The 21287-nt window shown below is 37.4% G+C and overlaps 1 protein-coding gene across 3 annotated transcripts in view; it reads right to left on the bottom strand.

Annotated features, from left to right (window-relative positions):
• Positions 1-6021: 6021 nt before the first annotated feature.
• Positions 6022-21287, bottom strand: part of LOC147163766 (gamma-aminobutyric acid receptor subunit pi) — a 49079-nt gene continuing 33813 nt past the window's right edge. For all 3 annotated transcript variants that reach the window (XM_086093418.1, XM_086093419.1, XM_086093417.1), the window contains 5 exons: positions 17956-18038; positions 13650-13787; positions 12008-12160; positions 11155-11345; positions 6022-9733 (listed from right to left, as the gene is read on the bottom strand). In XM_086093418.1, the coding sequence (XP_085949544.1) occupies positions 9368-9733; positions 11155-11345; positions 12008-12160; positions 13650-13787; positions 17956-18038 (931 nt within the window). In that variant the 3' untranslated portion in view covers positions 6022-9367. The remainder of the gene's footprint in view (positions 9734-11154; positions 11346-12007; positions 12161-13649; positions 13788-17955; positions 18039-21287) is intronic.

The following is a 21287-nucleotide window of genomic DNA, read 5'->3' as shown; positions in this document are numbered from 1 at the left end:
GTGCCATGGTCGGCCACAATTCTGCCAATGGCCCACTGCATTTCAATGGAGGCGAAGGACGGGGGGGGGGGGGGGGGGGGGTTCGGCCTTGCCTCTCTGCCATGAGAGTGTGCATGCTCGGAAGGAGATGGGAAGGTGTGGAGCAGGCACTTATTTGATGGACAGCAGTAGGTCAGCTTCACGGGAGTCGCCAAGTCCTGCATGCATGATTTTTTTTTATATACTTTTTTTTGTCAGAGGGTGGGTGAGTGTCGTCTCGGGTGGGTCACAGCAACAGTTTGTACTTTTTTTGGGTACTGCTAATGAAAAGGGCTACTAGTTTGAAATTGAAACCTTGTTAGCTAATTGTCTCCACAAATGCTATAGTTTTGGTTGTGTGTACATCACCAAAATGTAATTTTTCTTGTTTACAAATGTACACTAATGTAAGTATGTTTAATAAAAGAATCACAACAAACATAAGTTAGATGCAGCTGAGATCATGATTACCTTTTTTTTCCCTCCCAGAATAGCAACAGAGGCCCGTGGGCTACTGAAGTGGTCCTTGGGGCACCATGTCCGTAACCCCTGATCTAAATATTATGCTGGATGTTTCTGTTCATGCTCCATGATAAGGATTACATGGATCCGTAGGCCATACAACTCTGTGTAAAAAGGTAGAATGTATTTGACACATTTCCTGCACTGGAGACGATATGTATTTATAGCAAACTGGGAACCATGAAGATGATCTGTTTACTTAATTTTGATTTGGTAAATCACACATCTTCACCTTCACCCAAATGACTGATCAGGGCTGCATGCCGGTGTTGCCGCACGACACTTTTCCTGGATGGATGTCAAAACGACCCAATCATCACTGCAGCACAGCAAAGAAGAGAGTGAGTGAAAAACTGAAATATACATCACAACAAGCTTTTCTTTAGAGATCCCACCACCGTTTCTGGAGGTGCTAGGGTTGTTCTTTCGTCGCTGAGAGTTTACACTCAAACCCTTTTTGTGGCGAGACACGTCAAGAATACATCTGAAGCCTTTCTAATGCAGCCAGGGCTTTGAGTCGCCGTGTGAATTTTAATCAGAGCGAAATTAATCAGAGATGCAGAAGGCTCTCGACGATTCTAGCAAAAAAATAAATAAATAAATAAATAAAAGTGTACGTGATCACACGGACGTCACACTGCAGCATATTACCAGATTAGGGTTAGACAAAGAGATAATCTGCTGTTGAGATGAGCCATTATTATGCATAACAATGCACGTAAATGAATGAGTATATGTCTGTGTGTGACCATGAATATTCTCTTGGAAGGTATGACTTCAGAGACAGCTTGTTAATAGTATTCATGTACTCCACTTGCTAAAATGTATGAAATACACGCCCCTCCAAATGTACTGGCACAATCAGGGCACTTCAGGAACAGGTAGGCTACATATTATTTTCGTTTGAATCGAACCATTTTTCATCTGAGCAAAAGTATTGAAACGATGTCATAATACATTGATTATACAAACATGTACACTATGTTTAGATTTGGGCTTTGGTTCTGTAGACTAAAGATGAAACCCAACTGACAGGGAGATACATTGTAAAATTATATTTAAAAAAAAGTACCTTTTGATATTAGTCCCAGATGCTTTCAGTCTACAGAAAATAAAAATAAGGAATTGGTCTGACAGTTCCAATTCTACTGTTTTCTGTTTGTGTTTCAATCAACATGTTGTTTGATCTTATGTGCTGCTTTTCTCTGCTGTTTGTTTTGTAACTTTCTGCATATGTGTGTGCTGGTAAATTGTGGAAGCTGCTTAGTATTCCTGACTCCCTACTGTGATGCAGAGGCTTCAGACTGAGCTATGACTCATCATGGATGCTCAGTGAGATCTCTGAGGTCAGACACAAAAGAGTGCAGGCAGGGAGAATGGCAGAGAGATGTACCGAGCAGAATCTGCCAGGTTATAGCCATTGAACTAAAATAACCTCTGACAGAACAGCACCCTGATGCAGAATTATTTTGTTTTTAAATGGGTGAGAGAAGAATATGGATGTGGATCTTGCAGCTACTTTGTCATGATATGCGCAAAAATATGGGGGCGCTCCACCACACCTTCTTTTGGGAAATGAAAACTAAAATAAAGGGAATTAAAAAAAATAGGTGGCATGACAAGCTAATTGCTAACCTCATAACTAGAATAGCATGAAACAAAAATTTGAACATTGAAAACATTACACTATTTTAGCATGCTAGGGTTAGCACGATAGCTAAGATAATAGCTAGGTTACATTCAGCTAGCACTTGCATTTATATTAAGAATTGCACATCAGCATAGTAGCATTAGCATGCTAAGATAAAGGCTATTGTAACACTAGAGGCTAATAACTTTTTCGGAATCCCATGGTATTCCCGTGGGAAGGGGGGGGGGGGGTTCAACATTTTCTTCGATCATGTGATTGGGATGGGACAGGATAAAACATTAACGGGAGCAGACGGAGCAGGATTATCCTGTAGAAGGGGGGGAAGGCAATCGGCGATGCAGTTTTTTTAATTTGTATTTTTTTATGGAGCAGACTTCCAAAAGGGGAGCAGGATGGGACAGGGGTCGTTTTGACTGGGAGCGGGACGGGACAAGATTCATTTATTTATTTATTTACTATGGTCCGGTACTGGGATGGGACGGGACGGGATTTTTTTTCTGTAGGAGTGGGATGACACGGAAGTGACATGCAACAAACATTTGAGATAACGCATTGCACTTTGAACAAGTGACTCACACAGCAGCTGGTCTGTTACATTTAATTTCCTGGTTTTCTACTTCCTCTTCCTAATTGATCTACTTCCTGCCATTTCAATATAAGAGCTCATACGTGTCAAGCAGGTCAAAGCAGCTACAACTTAACAGCACAATATGTTATAAGGGAAATTAAGACTTCTCGTTCAACTCCATATTGCTTAACATATAATTAAACACGTATTCATCTGGTTTGTCCAAGTATTCATTCTATGTTTGTCAAGCTTCAGTCCAATGTTGCCTATGATTTAGGAGCTTTTTCTGCAGTTTAGTAGAGAAAGGAGATTTTATGATTTCTGTAGCACAGTGTTATCACACAATATATAACAATTTGATCAACTGATTTGGATCATGTTTCCAATTTTACTCCAATTATATTGTCGTCACAGGTGATAAGCACAGATCTCAAGATAGATCAGGGATCACTCCCTGTGCAGAAGGCTCTCAATAGAGGCTAAATGGTGCCAGTCAAATGTGATCGCACAGGCTGGTGGATTGGAAGGCCGATAGAGAACGTAATGCATGATTTTGTGTGTGGTTGAAAGACAACCTGGATAAGAGTTTGTACCACATCTGATAAGAGAGTTGTGCCTTATTGTCTAAATTTGAGCAACAGAAGCCAATGTGACAACTACAGCAAAGTGCAAGAGACCTCTTACTCGGTTTATTTGTAGCAAAGTTAGTTACTGGAACTCAGTTTGCAGGGCACATTCATCTATCATCAACCGTTTACTATAACTGTATGTATACTGTCTCGCCATTATTGCAATGGTGCAAGTTGTACAGCTTGCTGGAGCAAGGGTAGATGGTGGATGGCAGATTACGTCACAGAAAGATCTGTTTGGGATCAAGTTTGGACTTTTATGTGGCCAGGGCTGTTTATTCATGCAATACAAATCATTGTTCCCAAATTCAGCTGCGAGGCTCCAGCACACTTGTGACCCTAATGGGGACAAATGGTATCGAAAATAATTAAGTTACATATTTAATCGATGTACTAAAGTAGTTGTGGATTTGTTTTTTTCATTTCCAAGTAAGCCGACATATTCCAAAGAGTGCCAATGGGTCAACATTCCAAAAATAGCAAACTAATCCTCTATTAGTCTCAGAAAGGTTTTCTATTTTTCCTTTTTTTCTTTTTACACAGAATGTTGTCATACACCATTTGCACACGCATAACATATATTCCAGCTCATGTGTCATGGAAATATATTAAAAATTGCTTTAAGAGGTCACAGTCAATTAACATTCACAAAGAGAGAACCAAATGTATCAAGTCATTTAACACCAAATTATGAAGCTGTCACAGCACCATCCATTATTTATACTCATTTTGTAGAGCTTTCATCGCCTAATGGGTCACATACACACAATAGTTATGCCGTTTTCCATTGACTTAAAGCTCTTGTGCAACAGCTTATTATTATTATTATTATTATTATTATTATTATTATTATTATTATTATTATTATTATTATTATTATTAGTATTATAAGCAGTTCAGAAAATGGATAGGTGAATTATTATTATTATTATTAATAATAATATTATTATTATCTCTGATGTCTTGCAAGATAAAATAATTTGGGTTATAAATGGCCAGGATGCCCTTTATCAAGCTATTCTAGTTGGCCAAAAACAACTGGCAAATGAGATAGTGGGATGTCTGATTAATAAATGAATAATAAATAAGTAAGTATGCAAATAGGATGTGCTCTGATTGGATTGCTATTCTCCTTAAAGTGAATATGGAATACAGCTTTCCTCTGATTAGTAGCCTAGTATGTTAAATATCGACATCTTGCGTTCCTAACGACGTCATGTCTGAGGAATTTCTCACAAAATAAACAAATTTGAAGCCATCCACTCCTCAACTATGATGTTTCCAAGTGACGCAAGCTGGTGAATGATTTAATTACCTCAGTTTTTTTTCTTTTCTTTTTTTTAATCAACAAAAGTTGTGTATTGGATGAATAACAGACGCATTAGCCAGGGGCTCCTTCAATCAGAGTGCAACTCCTAATTAATATTAATGTGGTAATGTTGAATTTAAATGGGGGCTATTGTTCTAAATGCAGTGCGTGTATATTTTTATATGAGCGAGAGAGAGAGAGAGAGAGAGAGAGAGAGAGAGAGAGAGAGAGAGAGAGAGAGAGAGAGAGAGAGAGAGAGAGAGAGAGAGAGAGATGCTGCAGAAGCACTGCGGCAGGTTTGAGCATTCTGAAACGTTATTCCACGGCGCCATCTTGTGGTCGCTTAGAGTATCACACAGACGTCTGCCTGGTCGCGCCACATGTCTCTGCCCACGGTGCTCGCTTGACCAATACGATGTAGCTAATTAATGCAAGTGCGGAAAAATATTTTAAACATGAGCTCATTATACGCAATATAGTTTTTAATGCTGGACTGATGTTAGGTCTCATTTTAATGTATGCCAAATTATTCTGTATTCAGGATCCAGTGACTACATCATCAGCAAGGGGAGATCTTGCAGTTTACCTACACATGCACATGCCAATCTCATGCACGGACCCCAGCAAGTCAGTTTCTCTATCTCAATTTCAATTTCTCCGTTGTAGCTTTTAACTTGATGTTCAATGTTTTACATCACGTGTTTTCCACAGCTCCTTATTTAAATAATAATAATTTAAAAAAATTAAATAATTGGCCTAATTGACCATTCCGAGCTTTCGTCACAGGTCAAAATGGCGGTCTTGCTCGATAAAATGACCTTCTCTGTTCATTGAAAAGCATCGGCCTTTGCATCATTGTTACTTAATTTGTGAGGATTATTTTGATTTTAAAATGTAATGAAATGTCGTTTAAATACTAGAACAGTACCCCTGGTTTGTGTGCTTGTCACAGCCAAAAGCCAAACAATACGCCATTTGTTTCACTATAAAGCGTTTTCATTGCGGAAATATCAGAAATGCCAGGATGACTGCAATTGTCAATATAATAATTATAATGTCTTTGTGGTGGATTTGTTCAATAAAATCCTTATCAGTATAAAAATAACATATCTTTTTTCTTGATTAACTTACATAATGCAATAAAAAAATATATATATATATATTAAAAAAAATTAAATGCCTATTATTTTGAATATCATATGTATTATTTTGTTAAAGCTCAATTCAACTTTATCTATATAGCGCTGCACAACTACACTAAAATAATAATAAATAAATACAATCATAAATAACTAAAATATACAATAGCTCCTTTGACACAAAGCATGTGGTGCGGTTTTATTTCCTCCCGTTGTTGTCTCAAAAGTAACTGTGAAGGAAAATTAATATTAAGACATTTTGTCAGCCGCAATGTGACGCTGCTGCTGTAAACGTGCAAAATGGTCACGACATCTCTATTCACAGCCAGTTTACAATACTAAAGACCAAATTCATCAGCAATATTACTCCTTAAAATAACTACATTTCTATCATACACACAAACAATTTTATTGCTCTCATCTATTTCTTTACAGTAAACATGCACATTGGTGGAATCTATTTACATGGTTAAGCAGAACAATATCTAGATTATTATAGCGCTACAGCAGAAATACAATTTTCCGTACATGAAAACGTCGCCGGTTGGTCCTCAACATCACCATGTATTATTTCACACGTTCTACAACATGAAAAGAAAAAGGGTTAGTCCATCTCTGAGAAATGCGTCCATTTTGATCTGTTCTCCACCGTTATCTCCTGGCAATTTTGTCTCCATCAGGTCCTTGTAACCAAGTGGTGTCCATGATTGAGTTGCAGCTATAGAGTCATGCAAAAAAATAAAAAAAGAAGCACTTATCTTAAACCTTCTGCCATTTTTATTATGACAAAGAGTTTCTTAAGAAGCCTCAGTAGTTTCTCTTCTGTCACTTTGGCTCGCTATATAAGCATTCATTTCCCATCCTTCTCACAAGATAAGATAACTTGTCCATTGTAAGAGAAAGGTGCTGTATGTATAAAACCTGACAGTGTTAAATCATTTCTGTGAATCTTTTCAATCTCTCTGCGCTTGCCTGCTTCCACAAGACACCGCTCGGTCCAATATCGCAACAGTTCTGAGACTGAACCGAGAAGAACCTGTCCTTTTGGAATGAGAAAGCATTGACAATCAAAGCATCGGGTTTTTTTTCTCTCCATCATATTTACCCCCCAAGTGAACCAAGACATATAGAATAAACAAAAATTAGATTCTTATAAGCATGCAAGAACAAAAGTTATACATGAAATTCTTTGTTGCAGTTATCATCAGCGAAGGAGCGCTTGATGCAATTTAAAACAGTGGAACAAAGCAGCTGAAATCGTTTCGAAAGGCAATGCATTAGAGGTTATACGCAGTTCGTTAATTTCAATGCACATCATGGAAGAAACTTGCAATATGAGTCAACAAACTCATTCCAGTATAAGTGAGAGCATGTTACAGCAGTACTGAACACAACAAGAAATTAACATGCAGCTTCGTCCGGTTGTCTGACAAATGAGTTGTCACGTTCATCTGCAGACTGACAACATGCCGCTGTGGTACTATCAACATTAGAAAATGCACTTTTCAATCTGATTATAATCTTTGGTTCACATAATCAGCCATTAGCATGAAAATAATGCATCCTCTCTGAAAGATAGTAAACAACCTGTATAACCGTAGTCGTAAGTTTGAATTTGCTGAAATGTTCTTGCCCGTCAGGAAAACATTGCTATGTTATATTTGTTCTTTTCCACTCTATCGTTTATACTTTTCTTCAAACGTTAGCTTTTTTTTTTTTTTGTCTTCCCCAGATTGGTTGGAGTAAGCAGGCCTCAGTTGGAAAATGTAGAGAATTTCTATGCTTTAATGTAAACATGTCATTTTTCAGCAGCTTCCTGAAATAGACCGGAAAATTCCACAGTTTTAGTAGGGTTGTTAAGAATGTAAAGAGCTTTGTGAGTAATGACAAGACGTTTGAAAAAAAGATCTGGTAATGAACGTATTGAACTTAAAAACATAAAAATGTGGAAAAAACTAGATGAAACAATTTCTGAAGAAATTGTTAAGAGTGAAAGCTTAAAAAAAAAAGTGCAATATGTGTTGTTGTTTTTTATCTGGGAATTGTGGGAACAGTGACAATTGTTCATTGGAACAAGCAGAAATTGGAAAATGGATAGAAAATGATTGCGGAATTTGGGGGGTGAAAAATATAGAATTGTATGGAATGTGTAAAGTTTTTGTGTGTGTGTAAAATAACACAGACTGAATGGCAAGGTCAATCAAATAAAATGAAATATTTTGAATAGGAATGATACGAGCTCAACAGCCTATCCGAACCCATATACCCTCGGAAATTAGTGGGGAGTTTTGTTGGTGAAAAATCTGCGTTATTTGTGTGAAAAATGTCGAATTTTTGCTTTGTGGGAATGTTGAAAATTAATCCCAAGGTGAATTGAATGATCTGAACATTTTGAATTTCAAATAGGAGCGTATTGTTGATTGACTCATTGGAAATGAATGTGGATTGTTGAACTGTGAGAAAACTGTGAATGAGAAAATGAGAAAAATAATGGCCCGCAAAGCGTGAATTTATGGAATTTGTTCAAGTTAGATCATCTTTATTTATGCTGATGAACTGTTTTTGTCGTTAACATTGGTCAACTGTGAAGCCCTTTTGAGACTCTTGTGTGATTAAGGGCTATATAAATAAACTTGACTTGACACGAAAACACTTTGAGAGCATAAAGAGGGTTTGAGAGAGTGTGGCAAGTTTTGCAACATTAAGCGAAGCCAGACGAAAAAGCAACACTCGCTGCGTGTGCGCCGTTCAGGGAGATACGGGCTTAAGGAAGGTGCAACTGTTTGTTTTTTTTTCTCTGTATAACAATAACATTTTTGCTCAAGCATTGTTATATATTGTGAATTATGACAACAAGCACGAGTGAATGAATGGTGCTTCACTATTTATAGCCAACTAATATGTCCTTATCTTGTGTATATCAGGTAGTAGAGTCTTTTGTGTACTGAAGACAATTAAATCAACACAGTTTGTGCTATTTCCAGTCATTGAAGACACTCTCCCATCCCAAGTTAATATTTCACATCTGCTCTTCCTTTTTTATTTCTGCCACTGTTTCTGACCATCCATTTGCATCCAATTGTATGCAAGAAGTGGACCTTCAGGCAGAAAAGGAAAATAAAATAAAATAGCGCTCGATAAAAGTGAGACAAAAAGAGAAATTGGCCCTTTCACAGCACCGCTGGGCATTTAAGCCACTCTCTTTTCTGTGTGTTAGCCACCAACAAACTGAGCAGAGAAACAATTAGAATACATGTGCTAGAGTGGGAAATATGCAAATGAATATTTGTCATCTTTGGAAGCACTTTTTCCATTTCATGTCAAGCTTTTCTGTGTATCAGACTTCACCAGTCTAGGCTGAAACAGTGGAGTTGAATTAGTAGAAGACTTTTTTTCTTCCTTAAAAACAATCTTGCATCTTTATCATGTTGCTGCTTATAAATAGTAAAAACTCACCTCAGAACCACATCTAAGTCACACTTATTGTACGCACAGTGAAATAAACTCCCCGTCAAAATACTGGGACAAATGCTAAAAGTACAAATAATATGTCCAATAAAGAAGGTTAACAAGGACAAATGACAAAGGAAAAGAGACTCTTGAGTAGTTGTCTATGTGGTGTGGATTTTCTATGTGACAGCAACTTATGAAAGAGAGAAGTTTGCGAAGGGTGGCCAGAACTATGAGACACCAGTTGGTTGGTTCTGGAGGTGGAGCCTCGGGCTTGGGCTCGCTGCCTGTGGGGCTAGATGGCTCGACTGCCAATTCTGTGGAGGCGGGAGCAGCGGCAGGACCCGTGTCGGGTTCCTTGCGTCTCTTGGCCCTGTCAGAGTGCCTGGAGATGGTGGTGACGATGCCGTTCATGTCATCATCAAAGCTATGCATTTGGTGACCGTACTGCAGCGAAACAAATGACAATGTTAACGGCAAATGGAAAAAGGATAACACAACTAGCTTACTAATTGACTAGCGATCTGACTGACTGACTAATTAACTCATTCAAACCCCAAAAAGTATAAAAAAATTTTTTAATACTTTGTCCTGCACTCCCAAAAATGTATTTATACGTTTTTTTCCTTTTTTTTCTTATACTAGAGCATACAGAAGGTTTTGATACGTCTTCTGACATGAAGAGGTCGCTTAAAGCAATGGTAGTTATTACAAAAAACGGCCAGCAGGTGGAAGCAGAGTATAAGAGATCAGCCAGGGCCATGTTGCAACAAGCTATTTTCCCCAGTGTTTTCAATAGGTTTGTGAATAATGATGAAACTTAGCTATATTCTAATGTTAATTGCTGCAAAAAGGAAACAGATACAAATACAGAAATTCCTGGAGTTACGTAGTACGCGACCGACGTCGTTTCGACTTGTCGTCTGTAGCACCTTCTTTTTCATTAATTTCCCACAGTAATCACGCCATAGTTATTTGGTTGTTACCTCCAGCAACGGACATCCATTGAGCAGGTCGGCTCGCCATCAGGTGCATCACATTTCCGTGTTTAACTCATTCACTGCCATAGGCGTCAAAAATTCATTTGAACTATTTCTATTAGTTTCACTTTTTTCCCACTTTTGTTAACAAGAGTATGAAAACCTAGATTTTTTTTATTGTACATATAGAACAGATATAACATTTGTGATTAATCTTGAGTTTAAATAAATAAGTAATCAAACAAAAAAGAAAATATTATTAAAAAATTTAGGTCGTCAGAAGATTACATTTTTTTAATTGTAATTAATCGCATGACTTCAATAGTTAATTCACGATTATTATTATTTTTTATATATTTTCTAAACGTACAATACATTTGTTTCTAGGTTTTCATACTCTTGTTAACAAAAGTGGAAAAAAATGTGAAACTAATAGAAATAGTTCAAATGCATTTTTGACGTCTATATCCATCAATGGCAGTGAATGAGTTAAGTTTGAATTAGCTCCGTTCTGCCGTCCGTCAGTAATGAATGTCTGTGCGGAAACATGAAATATTGATTCCGGTTCTAACGGGTCCCGCAAATATGTTTTTTTTAAATTACTGTACAAAGTATTTTGATGTAAATATCGACTTTAATGGAGAAATACGACTTAAGTCGAAATTCGGGTTCCATCGCCAGCGTAGGAACGTAACTCGGCCGTAACTCGAGGACTCTTTGTATACTTTTTTTCCTGATGAAAGAAGAGATTCTAATCTTTCTTTTGGTAGGTTCCATGTTTTTATAGCAATAGAACTGAATATTCTGTGGACCTTGCAAAATCAGTCAAAATCCAGTAAAAGAGCAAAGGTCACAACGATGGCAGAACAGCAAAGAGAAGGCTCTCACCACGAGCATGTGCGTGTCGCTGTAAGTGAGGGTGCAGAAATGAGCCACAGCGTACTCGATGAGGGCTCCGAAGATAAAGCTGAAGCAGATTCCTAAGTACACGTCAATGGCCTTGATGAAACAGTTAGCATTAGGTAGCGACGTGCGCGCTCCCATCATCAGGGTCGTCATCGTCAGTACTGTGGTCACTCCTGGCATGGAAAACATAAGACACAGGACATATTTTTGGAAGGTCAGCTAGGAAACATGCTAAGGCTTCGTACAATAATTAGGACACAGGTAAATATCAAATATCTTCAAATTTACATTTTCAAATCTCAATGCTCCATCACTAGCGACCTATTTTAAGGTATTTTATTTATTTTAAGAGTCCTGCGAGCTTCTCATTTGGCTCTTAGGGAGCGACTTGGTGCCCGTGGGAACCATATTGGTGACCCCTAAACTAATTGAACGTGTAAAATAGCTCTCAGCCCTTGCGCATTTAACTGAAACCAGTCACATTTACTAAAATAAAGACTATTCTTTATAATTTTGAGCAATTTTAAAGAATAAAAGAGAAAATATAGAGAATTTTTTGCGATATAAATAATAATGAATTTACTATTTAACTTAATTCCTATGGATACAGCAAATGCATACTTAGATTCACACAATTGCTCAATAATGTTTGCTAGTCTTGTGTAAAATGCAATGCGTTGTTCATGTGATGCAATACATAATTCGAAGACATGCTTTTGTGTGTATAATTGAAAAAGGGTGTTCTTCCTTTACGTGTTGTTTTGATATGCATAATATAACATATGGTTGGGAAGTCATGTTTCTACACACGTCATTACTTCTGACTGGTACATACCTATGCAAATTCGTGCCGGAACAGAGGAGAGGGAAATCCAGAAGGAGACCCAAGAGAGGACCACCAACAGGCTTGATGGGACATATGTCTCCAGGATGAAGTACAGGATGCTCCTCTTCAGCTCAAAGTGGAAGACCAGCTTAGGGTAGTTACCTTCCAGACAACAAATCAAAAACTCTGAGAAAGCCTGTGCTAGATTCTACAAAGCAACCCAAGTTAAACAGGGGGCAATGGCACATTTTTGACAAAATCACTCTATTTTGTTGAGTGACCGTTAAGGTCTCTCTCAAACAAGGGGATTGTTAAATTAGGCCTCTTTGGCACTTAGGTGACTTGAGCGAGGCCATTGTGTTGCTGTGACCTTTTTCCTGGCTCTGCATCTTCCCATGTATCCCTATAACGCCAAACGTATCATATTAACTACAAGACATTTTGAGCTCTCTATTTCCTGGCTATAATATTCCCCGTATATGATCTATCCATTAGAGGGCAGTAATAACCCAACTGACGGCTTTTCCGGCGACCTTGCAAGATCGCCACAATTGAGAAAGGAGATACCTGATTTTGAAGATTTTCTTTGTGTTTAAGGTAAGAAAAAGTTGTTTAAGGTAAGAAAAAGTTGAAAATGTTAAAACATTATAAGAAATTAATGGGTGGATATAATGTGAAAGTACTCAATATTTTTGACTAAATGTTTTTGTAACTGTGTTAAAAATAAGTGTATAAAATTTGAAACAATAGGGGTATAAAGAAGTCATTTTACACGGAATTAGTCAACTGTTTTTGTTGTTGTAAATGTTTGCATTTGCCACGTAACTTGATTCATAACCAAACTTATAAAAATGTTTAAATTACATAATTGATCATTGATCATAGTTTTCCCAAAACGGCAAACATGGCAGAGATGCAAGCTCTGCACAGGCCACAACTGTAAGAAATACAAAGTAGCCTACACCTTTTGCCTGAGCAAGAACATAAACTGTTTTGTGGCTTCCCACTATTCAAAATAAAAATGTGTGACCCACAAAGTTAGTAGATAAATAAATAAATAAAATAAGTTTTCGGTTACTTTGGTGGAGTTCTCAAATCCCAATAATGCATGATAGCAGTTATACCTATAAATAGTGGGAAATGTTCTTTCTGAGTTTTGGAAATACTAATATGTTTGATATGTGTGTTTATTATTATATTTTTGACGGTTATAACTGTATGAATTTTAAGCATTGTGACCGGATGTGTCAAATATGACACAAATCAAAAGTCATATGTGGGAGTGGATTTTCAATTTTTGTTTTGTTTTTGTTCAAAATGATCAGAATTTTGTCTTATTTATTTCACGTTTCAGGCTTTTTAGGGCTATCTGCACCTTTGCACAGTTACTATTTGAAACCAGTTTTTTTTTTTTGGTTTCTGGTTTTATTGAACATATAAAGAAAACACTTTACAAGTCTAAAATATAAATTGAAGTAAAAAAGGAAAACAAGAATAGGAAGAAAGAAGGTAGGAGGAAGTCAAGACCATCGAGTCACACATTGTCACATGGTCAAGGAAGAGCCACCCTACCATGTCGTACGATAATAATAATTCAAAAATTATGATTAATTTCTAGTTATGACCATGAAATTGTAGCCATTGTAGTTACCAGTTTCATAGATAGCTTCTGACACAGAGGTGTAGTGGTCCTCCACTGTGTACTGAGCAAGTTGAAGAGTGTCGAGGCCACTGACAGACTCATTTCCTCTGGTCCAGTAGAACATGACATCGTTGATGTTGTAACCCCCTATGGAACACGAAACCCATGGAAGTGAAACTTTTATTCCCCTCAGGAAAAAGGATTTACAAGAGGGTATGTCTGTAGAAATTAATGACTTCCCTTCAACAGAATTCATCGAATAAGCACATTTGGATATCATCACACTGCAGCAGAACTATTATTTTATTTAACAGTGTAACGCCCTCTTGGTCAAGCGGAACTGCATTAAGTTTTTGTCCTCATGTGACACAGCAAATATGCTATTAATACAAGATGGTGAGGACTGGGTGAAGCCCAATGCCACTGTACTAATATGAAGCACATCTGAAGACACCTTGGGAAGTGAATTCAATGTGCTCCACCCACGGTTAGGTTATTATGGGATTACAAGCTAGAGTTGGCGTAAAGTCCTTCTTATAGCAGTACAAGAGTACAACGAATTTAAAACTCCTCGGAAAAGCTAGTTTAAAGAGGATGTGCTCCCCTTGAGGGGGGGATACGACATTCAAATAATTCTGCTTTCATCGCAACACCTGAAATGGACAAACCGAGTTTCGAAAACATTGTCAGTTTTTAATGCATTCTAGCCACGGTGGAAACAGAATATTCTCGCTGTAATAAAGCTAACATAGTTTGACACAAAAAAAAAATCCAATAGGAATTGTTAACAGAAATGCATTCGTCATGTAAAACTCCTGGTAGAAGGCATCGTTCTTGCCTCGTACGAACTACAATAATCATGCATATTGCACATTGCCCCAGAGAGTCTTGGTAACCCAGATAAAGCTTTGAAAAAACCCCCAAATGTAACATTTGTAAAATGCACTTGTTCTATAATGTCAACTGTGGCAAATGCCTACTTTCCCAAACACTGCGCAATAATGTGCCTTGGGAGATCATCAGCTAAAAGCATCATGTTGTTGGTTGAAAATGATGATTTAAAATGTGCTTAAACAAAGATAAGAATGCACAGTTGTGATGTAACACTACGTGTGGTGGTGGTTTTCGTGACAAACATAACATCATGGAGGTTTTTCAGTCAGGTTTTAAGATGATGCATAGCACTGATTACGAGTTTCTAAGGAGTTGCTCTGAGTTCCTTACTGCCCCACTGTCATATGGTGTTCCACAGGGTTCAATTTTGGGGCAACTGCTATTTTGATTCTAATTGCTGCCCATGGGTTCCATCTTGAGAAAACATGGGATTTATTTTCACCCCTATGTGGATGGCAGTCAAATTGATGTGACTGAGCAAAAAGGACGCTTCCTCATTGAGGCCACTATTGTCCTGTCTGGAGGAAATCAAGGCATGAATGGCACTCAATTTCTTGAACTTCAATGAAAGCAAAACAGAAGTTGTGGTCTTTGGTTCCAGTGGCCCTTGTACATCTTATCTTGCTGAGTTGGGCCCCTTGGTGCCTTAGCTAAAGCCAACATGATTGGGATGGGACTGGATTGCTATTTATTTGAATTACTTATTTACTTCTTGTGTTATTAATTTATTAGTATTTATTTTATTTACTTATTTCAACTACTTATATTTATTAATGTATTTTGTGTTCTTTTGTTATACTGGTCTTTATTGCATGAATGATTTTTTATTCCATGTACAGGACTTCATATGCGTCATTGGTTGCTGAACCTCATTGGTGTGCTTCCCACATTTTTCACCAGAGGGCGCAAGAGATGAAAAAAAGAACAAGTGCAGTAATGTTTCTCTCTACCTCACTTTTTAATTACTTGTCATCTCCCCATGTATTATTTAATGCATTATTGACTCTCTAGTCTAAATAATTGACCAGAGGAGCCCCACATAAGGGCAATAGTTCAAGCTCTATTTGTTTTCCTTAGTTAAAGCCCTGACATTACTGAAGAACTATGAATAAAGTGCTGTACGAGATGTGCTGCGGTTTCTCAAAACTAAAATGCCGCATTAGTCCAGGATCAAATGTAAATTACGGTAAATATGACAGCTGACATATCTCTTCATAATTTGCTGTCGGAAACCACTAAATATTTTAACCACAATTCTAAATTACTGTTCAGCACCCTCCCACAGTGAGGCCACACTATGCTGCCATCTGACTTTTTTATGTGCATAATTTTAGAGGAAATTAATCTCTGACTCCATCTTCACGCTGGTAGATATGCAAGACGTAGAGGAGAATGAGGTAGAAGAGAAATTAACATCAGGGTAGAGCGGCAGAAGTTCAAAGAGAAACTTCATGGAAACAGGAAAGAAAGTGACGAAAGGTGCAGATCTTTAGCTGGGAATTATTGAGGCAGCGGAGGAGGCAGCCATCATCCTTTCAGCTTCAACCTCCAGATGTCTTTATGTCTGTTAAGGGGGATTGTAGCTCCTTCGTTTTCATTTTTTCTTTCATTTTGCCACTGATGGCTTGGGTTGGCTTTTGGCAGGGACCAGAATGGGCTAAGCCTGCATGGCTGACTGTCATTTAAAAGCACGGCATAAAGCAGGCAGATCAGCAATGACAGCAGATCAGTGAGGGTGGCAGAAACCAGGGGATAGTTTGTTGCTCATCTCACACTCATTTCATAACATGATTTAGTTATGAAGATGCTCCTGCTGCCTTCCTGATTAAAATAAAAATGATTTGTGGGAAAAGAGCTTAAATGACAAAATACAACAGGGATCAACAATGTTTTTGAAACAGAGAGGTACTTCTTACGTTCGCTCAAATTACCTTTAATTACATCCATCCATCTATTTGCCAAACCACTTCTTCTCTACTTTTATTTACGTCTTACTTATAATAATAAATGATGTTCATCAATGTGAAGACACTGATCATGTTAATTAGGGATGGGTGAGTAGCAATATCAAGTATTGGCATTGGGCTGATACCGGGCCTTATTTCAAGGTATCGGTACTTGCAATGGTGACCGATACCGGTATCGGCCGGTCCCCTGTGGCCGTTTTATGATCAAGAACTAGAAATTTGAAATTAGAAGAATAGAAAATTGCCACTAATTTCATGCATTTAAAAGGAAACATTCTATATTGGGATGTATAGGTCTTTCTTTAAAATGATCTGTTATAGTTAATTTGGAGGATTTAAAAAAAATCAAAAGTACTAGTAGCATCGGTACTTGGTGTTGGTATCAGTGACGACTCAAGAGTTGAGTACTCAAACTGGTATCGTTCTGAAAAATGTGGTATCAAACATATTTAACGTTAATGATTTCTCACAATAATGATATCATATATCATATTCAACACTTTGATTCTTTAAATGATAATGTGCCATCACCTGTGAGCTATTTTTTACAATGGGCCCTCAGTCAACTCATGTAGTCTTTGGAGGTTACCTGGTGCCCTCAGGCACCATGATGGTGACCCCCTGCATTGCACCAACTGATTATATTTTATGTACAACAGTTACATTAAAATGTTATGATGTGATGATGATGCAATATGCCCCACTTATTCAGACATACGCACAGCCCGAAGAAATCGCATTGCCGTTCAACAGATACCAGTATAATACAATAATGAACAAAATATCTCAATTAACATATCTTTATTATTTATATTTAGTATTTGTAGTTTATTTTAGTTTATAAAAATAATAATTCAAAAATAAATGCGAATAAAATGTGTTTTTTATTTATTTGAATTGTTTTGTTTTATAAATAATAATAATAATAATAATAATAATAATAATAATATATATATATATATATATATATCAAATCAATAAATAAATACATTTGAGTAAATCATACCAGATACAAATATAGAGGTCGGATAATTATTAGAGCATGAGATCATTGAAACCGGTTGGTCACATTTGCACATTGTGTCGGCTCAAGTGACATCAACTATTGCGAGATAAAACGCGTGTAAATATAAACTACAGCAAACGCATAATTACAGAAAATATGGTCTAAATATGCTGCAGTAGTGGTGTCTTGATCATTAAATAAGCAAATAATCAAAATGGCGGTAACCTTATATAAATCAATGAGTAAATCTATGTTATGTGTGTTATTTAGTTGTCACTGACCAATTATTGTGGAATTATATATTGTATGTGCAATTTGGATGTACTGTATAGGCAAATCAAAATGATCTTTTCTAAACGAGTTAATGTTGGACTGCAGTTGTAAAGAAAAACCTGTGAAAAAGCAAACTTGGCTACAGAACATAGAAAGAGAAAGAGGAGGTTCTTACAGCTCTCCAGTTGTAGTGTGCAGGTCTGCTTGTCCATTGGGTACTTGGTCAAATCCATGTTACAGGCTACAGTGGTGGTGATTCTGCGGAACAGGAATGTACAAGTTAATTAAAGCATTCCAAATGCATGATCAAACTTGTGGTTTACAGATTTGAAAGTGCTAAAATTAGACATTGAAAGAGAAAAGACATGAAGTCAACTATCGGCGTGATTATGAATATTTGTTGCTGTACTATTCTGCTGTTTTTTTCCTTTCTGTTTGCAGTCTCCTTGTAGAGTGTTGCTAGGCGGAGTCTCCTGTTTTTAATTAGATTAATTAAATTGTTCAGTTGTGTCCTTCTGCTTTGACCACAATCAAACACTTAGCACATGAAAGCATGTGCTCTATGATGAAAAACCAATGCAAGATGTATTTCAAGTGCATTTACATCATTATGTTTATAATGCAATTCATACCCATTGCACAGCATATAGCAAGTATTTGTAGCAAGGATGTAACAAGTCTGAGTTGGATCACTTACAGCAAATTTAATAAGTCTACACACCCCTGTTCAAAAGCCAGGTTTTTGTTATATAATGACCCCAAGATAAAATATTACAAAGCTTTGTCCATCACTAACGTGACCTATAATGTGTAATGTGAGGTCATGAAACGTATCCGTAAAATACTGCTTGCCTGGCAACAATCTTTCTTGAAGAAGAGGAGGGGTTGGGACTTTTTAAATGTGCATGATGGCATTGTGCCTACCTTTCCTGTCACTTTCATCTACCACATTTTGTGTTGTTGTACATCTTCATTTTGAAATAATTAAACTTGGTCCCTTTTTTCAGATCACTAAAACCTACACTCTAAAAACAATTGGGTCAAAAGTAACCCAATTATGGATTAAAAAAAAAAATGGACCGATCCATTTTATGGGTCAATTTGACCCAATTTTCTGGGTTGTTTTATACAAAATTACCTAATTTGTTTTTACCCAAGTAAAGGATCTGACCAATACTTATGAGTTGTTTTACGCTAAAAGACCCATTTCTTGACTCAAAGTTGGGTAAAATCGACCCAAGTAGAAGATCGGTCCATTTTTTACCCATAGTTGGGTTATTTTTGATCCAACTGTTTTTAGAGTGTAGCATTTAAACATAAAACTACCCACTGTATGTAACGCCTGAAGTAATGAATATTCCATGTGGCTTCAAATTCATAGCAGGTCCGCTTACCCAAATGAAAACTGTAAGCGTAATGGTTATTTCAACCATACTTTACGATGTAAGCACAGACCCTTTATTGTGAATGAATACTCCAGACATTGCTTCATTAAATCTCTCCTCTAAACCACTTCACTGTACATACATCTCAGTGCTTTCTCATGTATCCCCTAAGGCCAAAATGCACTGAAACATTTACGAAAGCATTAACACCTCACATTCCTCACCTCATAGTGTCTCTTTTCTCAGCCCCAATTCACCCGAGGTAGCCATTCCTCCTTTGACTAACCTTTTAGTCCCGTTTTTTTTTTTTCATACCAGCTCTCTTAACCACTATCCCACTTAACATCTCGGTCTCAGTGAAGTCCAAGGAGCACACACATTGAAAAAATAAATAAATAAATATAGACAACAAAGACAATAAATAACGTTGTACAATGTTGGCAACACAACTAACTCTCCTCACAGTGGTAAGTCATCCATAAAGAGAGATGTGGTCTTGCAAAACCAGACTGAACTGAGTTGGGAATACCCAATTCAATTTTACCACAGCAAGATGTTCACATTAAATTACTCCCCTTCTGCTAGTCTCAAAGCAGTCATTAACAACAGAGGAGATGTATCCCCAGTGAAATTTGTCCTCTTTTACTACACGTTGTTGTAGCCATGAGAAGAAGAAAAAAAACGGAACTGTTGAGGTCAAGCCCATTAAAATACACGGTGAGTCAATTCAGGGTCCGTATTCCTAAGGACTTTGAGAAACCTCTAAGAGGGATTCTAACTTAAAAATCCCCAGCTATGAGTCTTAGCTTAGGAGAGATTCCAGAACATTCTCAGAGAACTCTGTGCAATGAATAGACAGAAATTCACATCTTAGTGAGGAGGTATTGGTTGCTAGGTATGTGTCATCATTTCAAAAGCTGTGATTGGTTGGTGGTTACATGTCGGTTGGCAAACAACCTAACATCCCTACCAGATACTTCCTTCCTCCAACACACCTGATGATCAGGATCTTTACCAGGCTCTTTATTAGGCTCCTGCAGAGCTTGGTGATGAGCTGATGATTTGAATCATTGGTGTTGGAAGAAGGAAGCATCGGAGATAACTGGATCCTACTAATTATATCCATTTGCCTCAAATACTGCAATAAAGCTGTGATTGGTTGCTCCTAAAAGCGAGATAAAAGGTACACTTTTGTTGGTAATAGGCAAAGGAACCAATAAACGTAACCATATACACAAATCTTATGAAGAATTGTAAATAATATTTCACATAAAAGAAAATATCTGTTAAATTAATAGGATGCTACTGTATACTTTAAAATGATCCTGCAAAATGTGTGAACATTTAGGCCGACTTGCACACTATTCACATAGTGATAGTGACATTTATGTGCTTTTATTAATCTCAATATTGGTATTTTTTTCACTTGCCCTCTGCTGAGGAAACTCCTAGTCGTCCTCTTCCCTGCTCTTAAGTTATCTCACCTTAGAAGCTCCCTTAAGAGCTAGGAATAGCTTTTATCTTTAATAGGATCCACTCTTCACTTTTAGGGGAAGCCGGTGGTTCTTAACCTGGGTTCGATCGAACCCCAGGGGTTTGGTGAGTGCGTCTCAGGGGTTCGGCGGAGCTCAAATGGTTATAAAGCTTATAAAGCATTGGCTGTAGGTGCTCATGCTACATTGCTTGGTCTATCTGGGCTGCAGGGAATTTTGGTGCGCTCAGTAGTCGGCTTGTGGCTGTAGTGATGTAGTGATGGTACGTCGTGTGAGTTCTTTATTATTGTAATGCCTTCATACTATGTCAAGCAAAAAAAAAAAAAGTAGTGAATTCACATGTATAAGTATGGTGTTCCGCAGGGTTCAATTATTGGGCTTCTGCTGTTTTCATTATATCTACTGCCCCTGGGTTCCATCTTAAGTAAACAGCTGTGGTTGTTTTAAAGTGTTCTAGTTGAGTTGAGTGATGGGAGTTAGCGTCTTAACTGCATGATTTGCAATGCCAAGTTGAGCAATTAAGCTGCATGGAAATGGTAAATAACAAGAACACAACACTTTCTGAATTCAAAGTGAAGAGAGCCAGATTCGATGAAAAGGCTACTCTCCCTGTTCATTTTGTTCACCAG

Source organism: Leptonotus elevatus, chromosome 13 (genome assembly GCF_054856555.1).
Source record: "Leptonotus elevatus isolate MCC_2025b chromosome 13, RoL_Lele_1.0, whole genome shotgun sequence".
Lineage (NCBI taxonomy): Eukaryota > Metazoa > Chordata > Actinopteri > Syngnathiformes > Syngnathidae > Leptonotus > Leptonotus elevatus.
The sequence above is the reverse complement of the archived record's forward strand: the minus strand, read 5'-3'. Positions and strand labels throughout refer to the sequence as shown.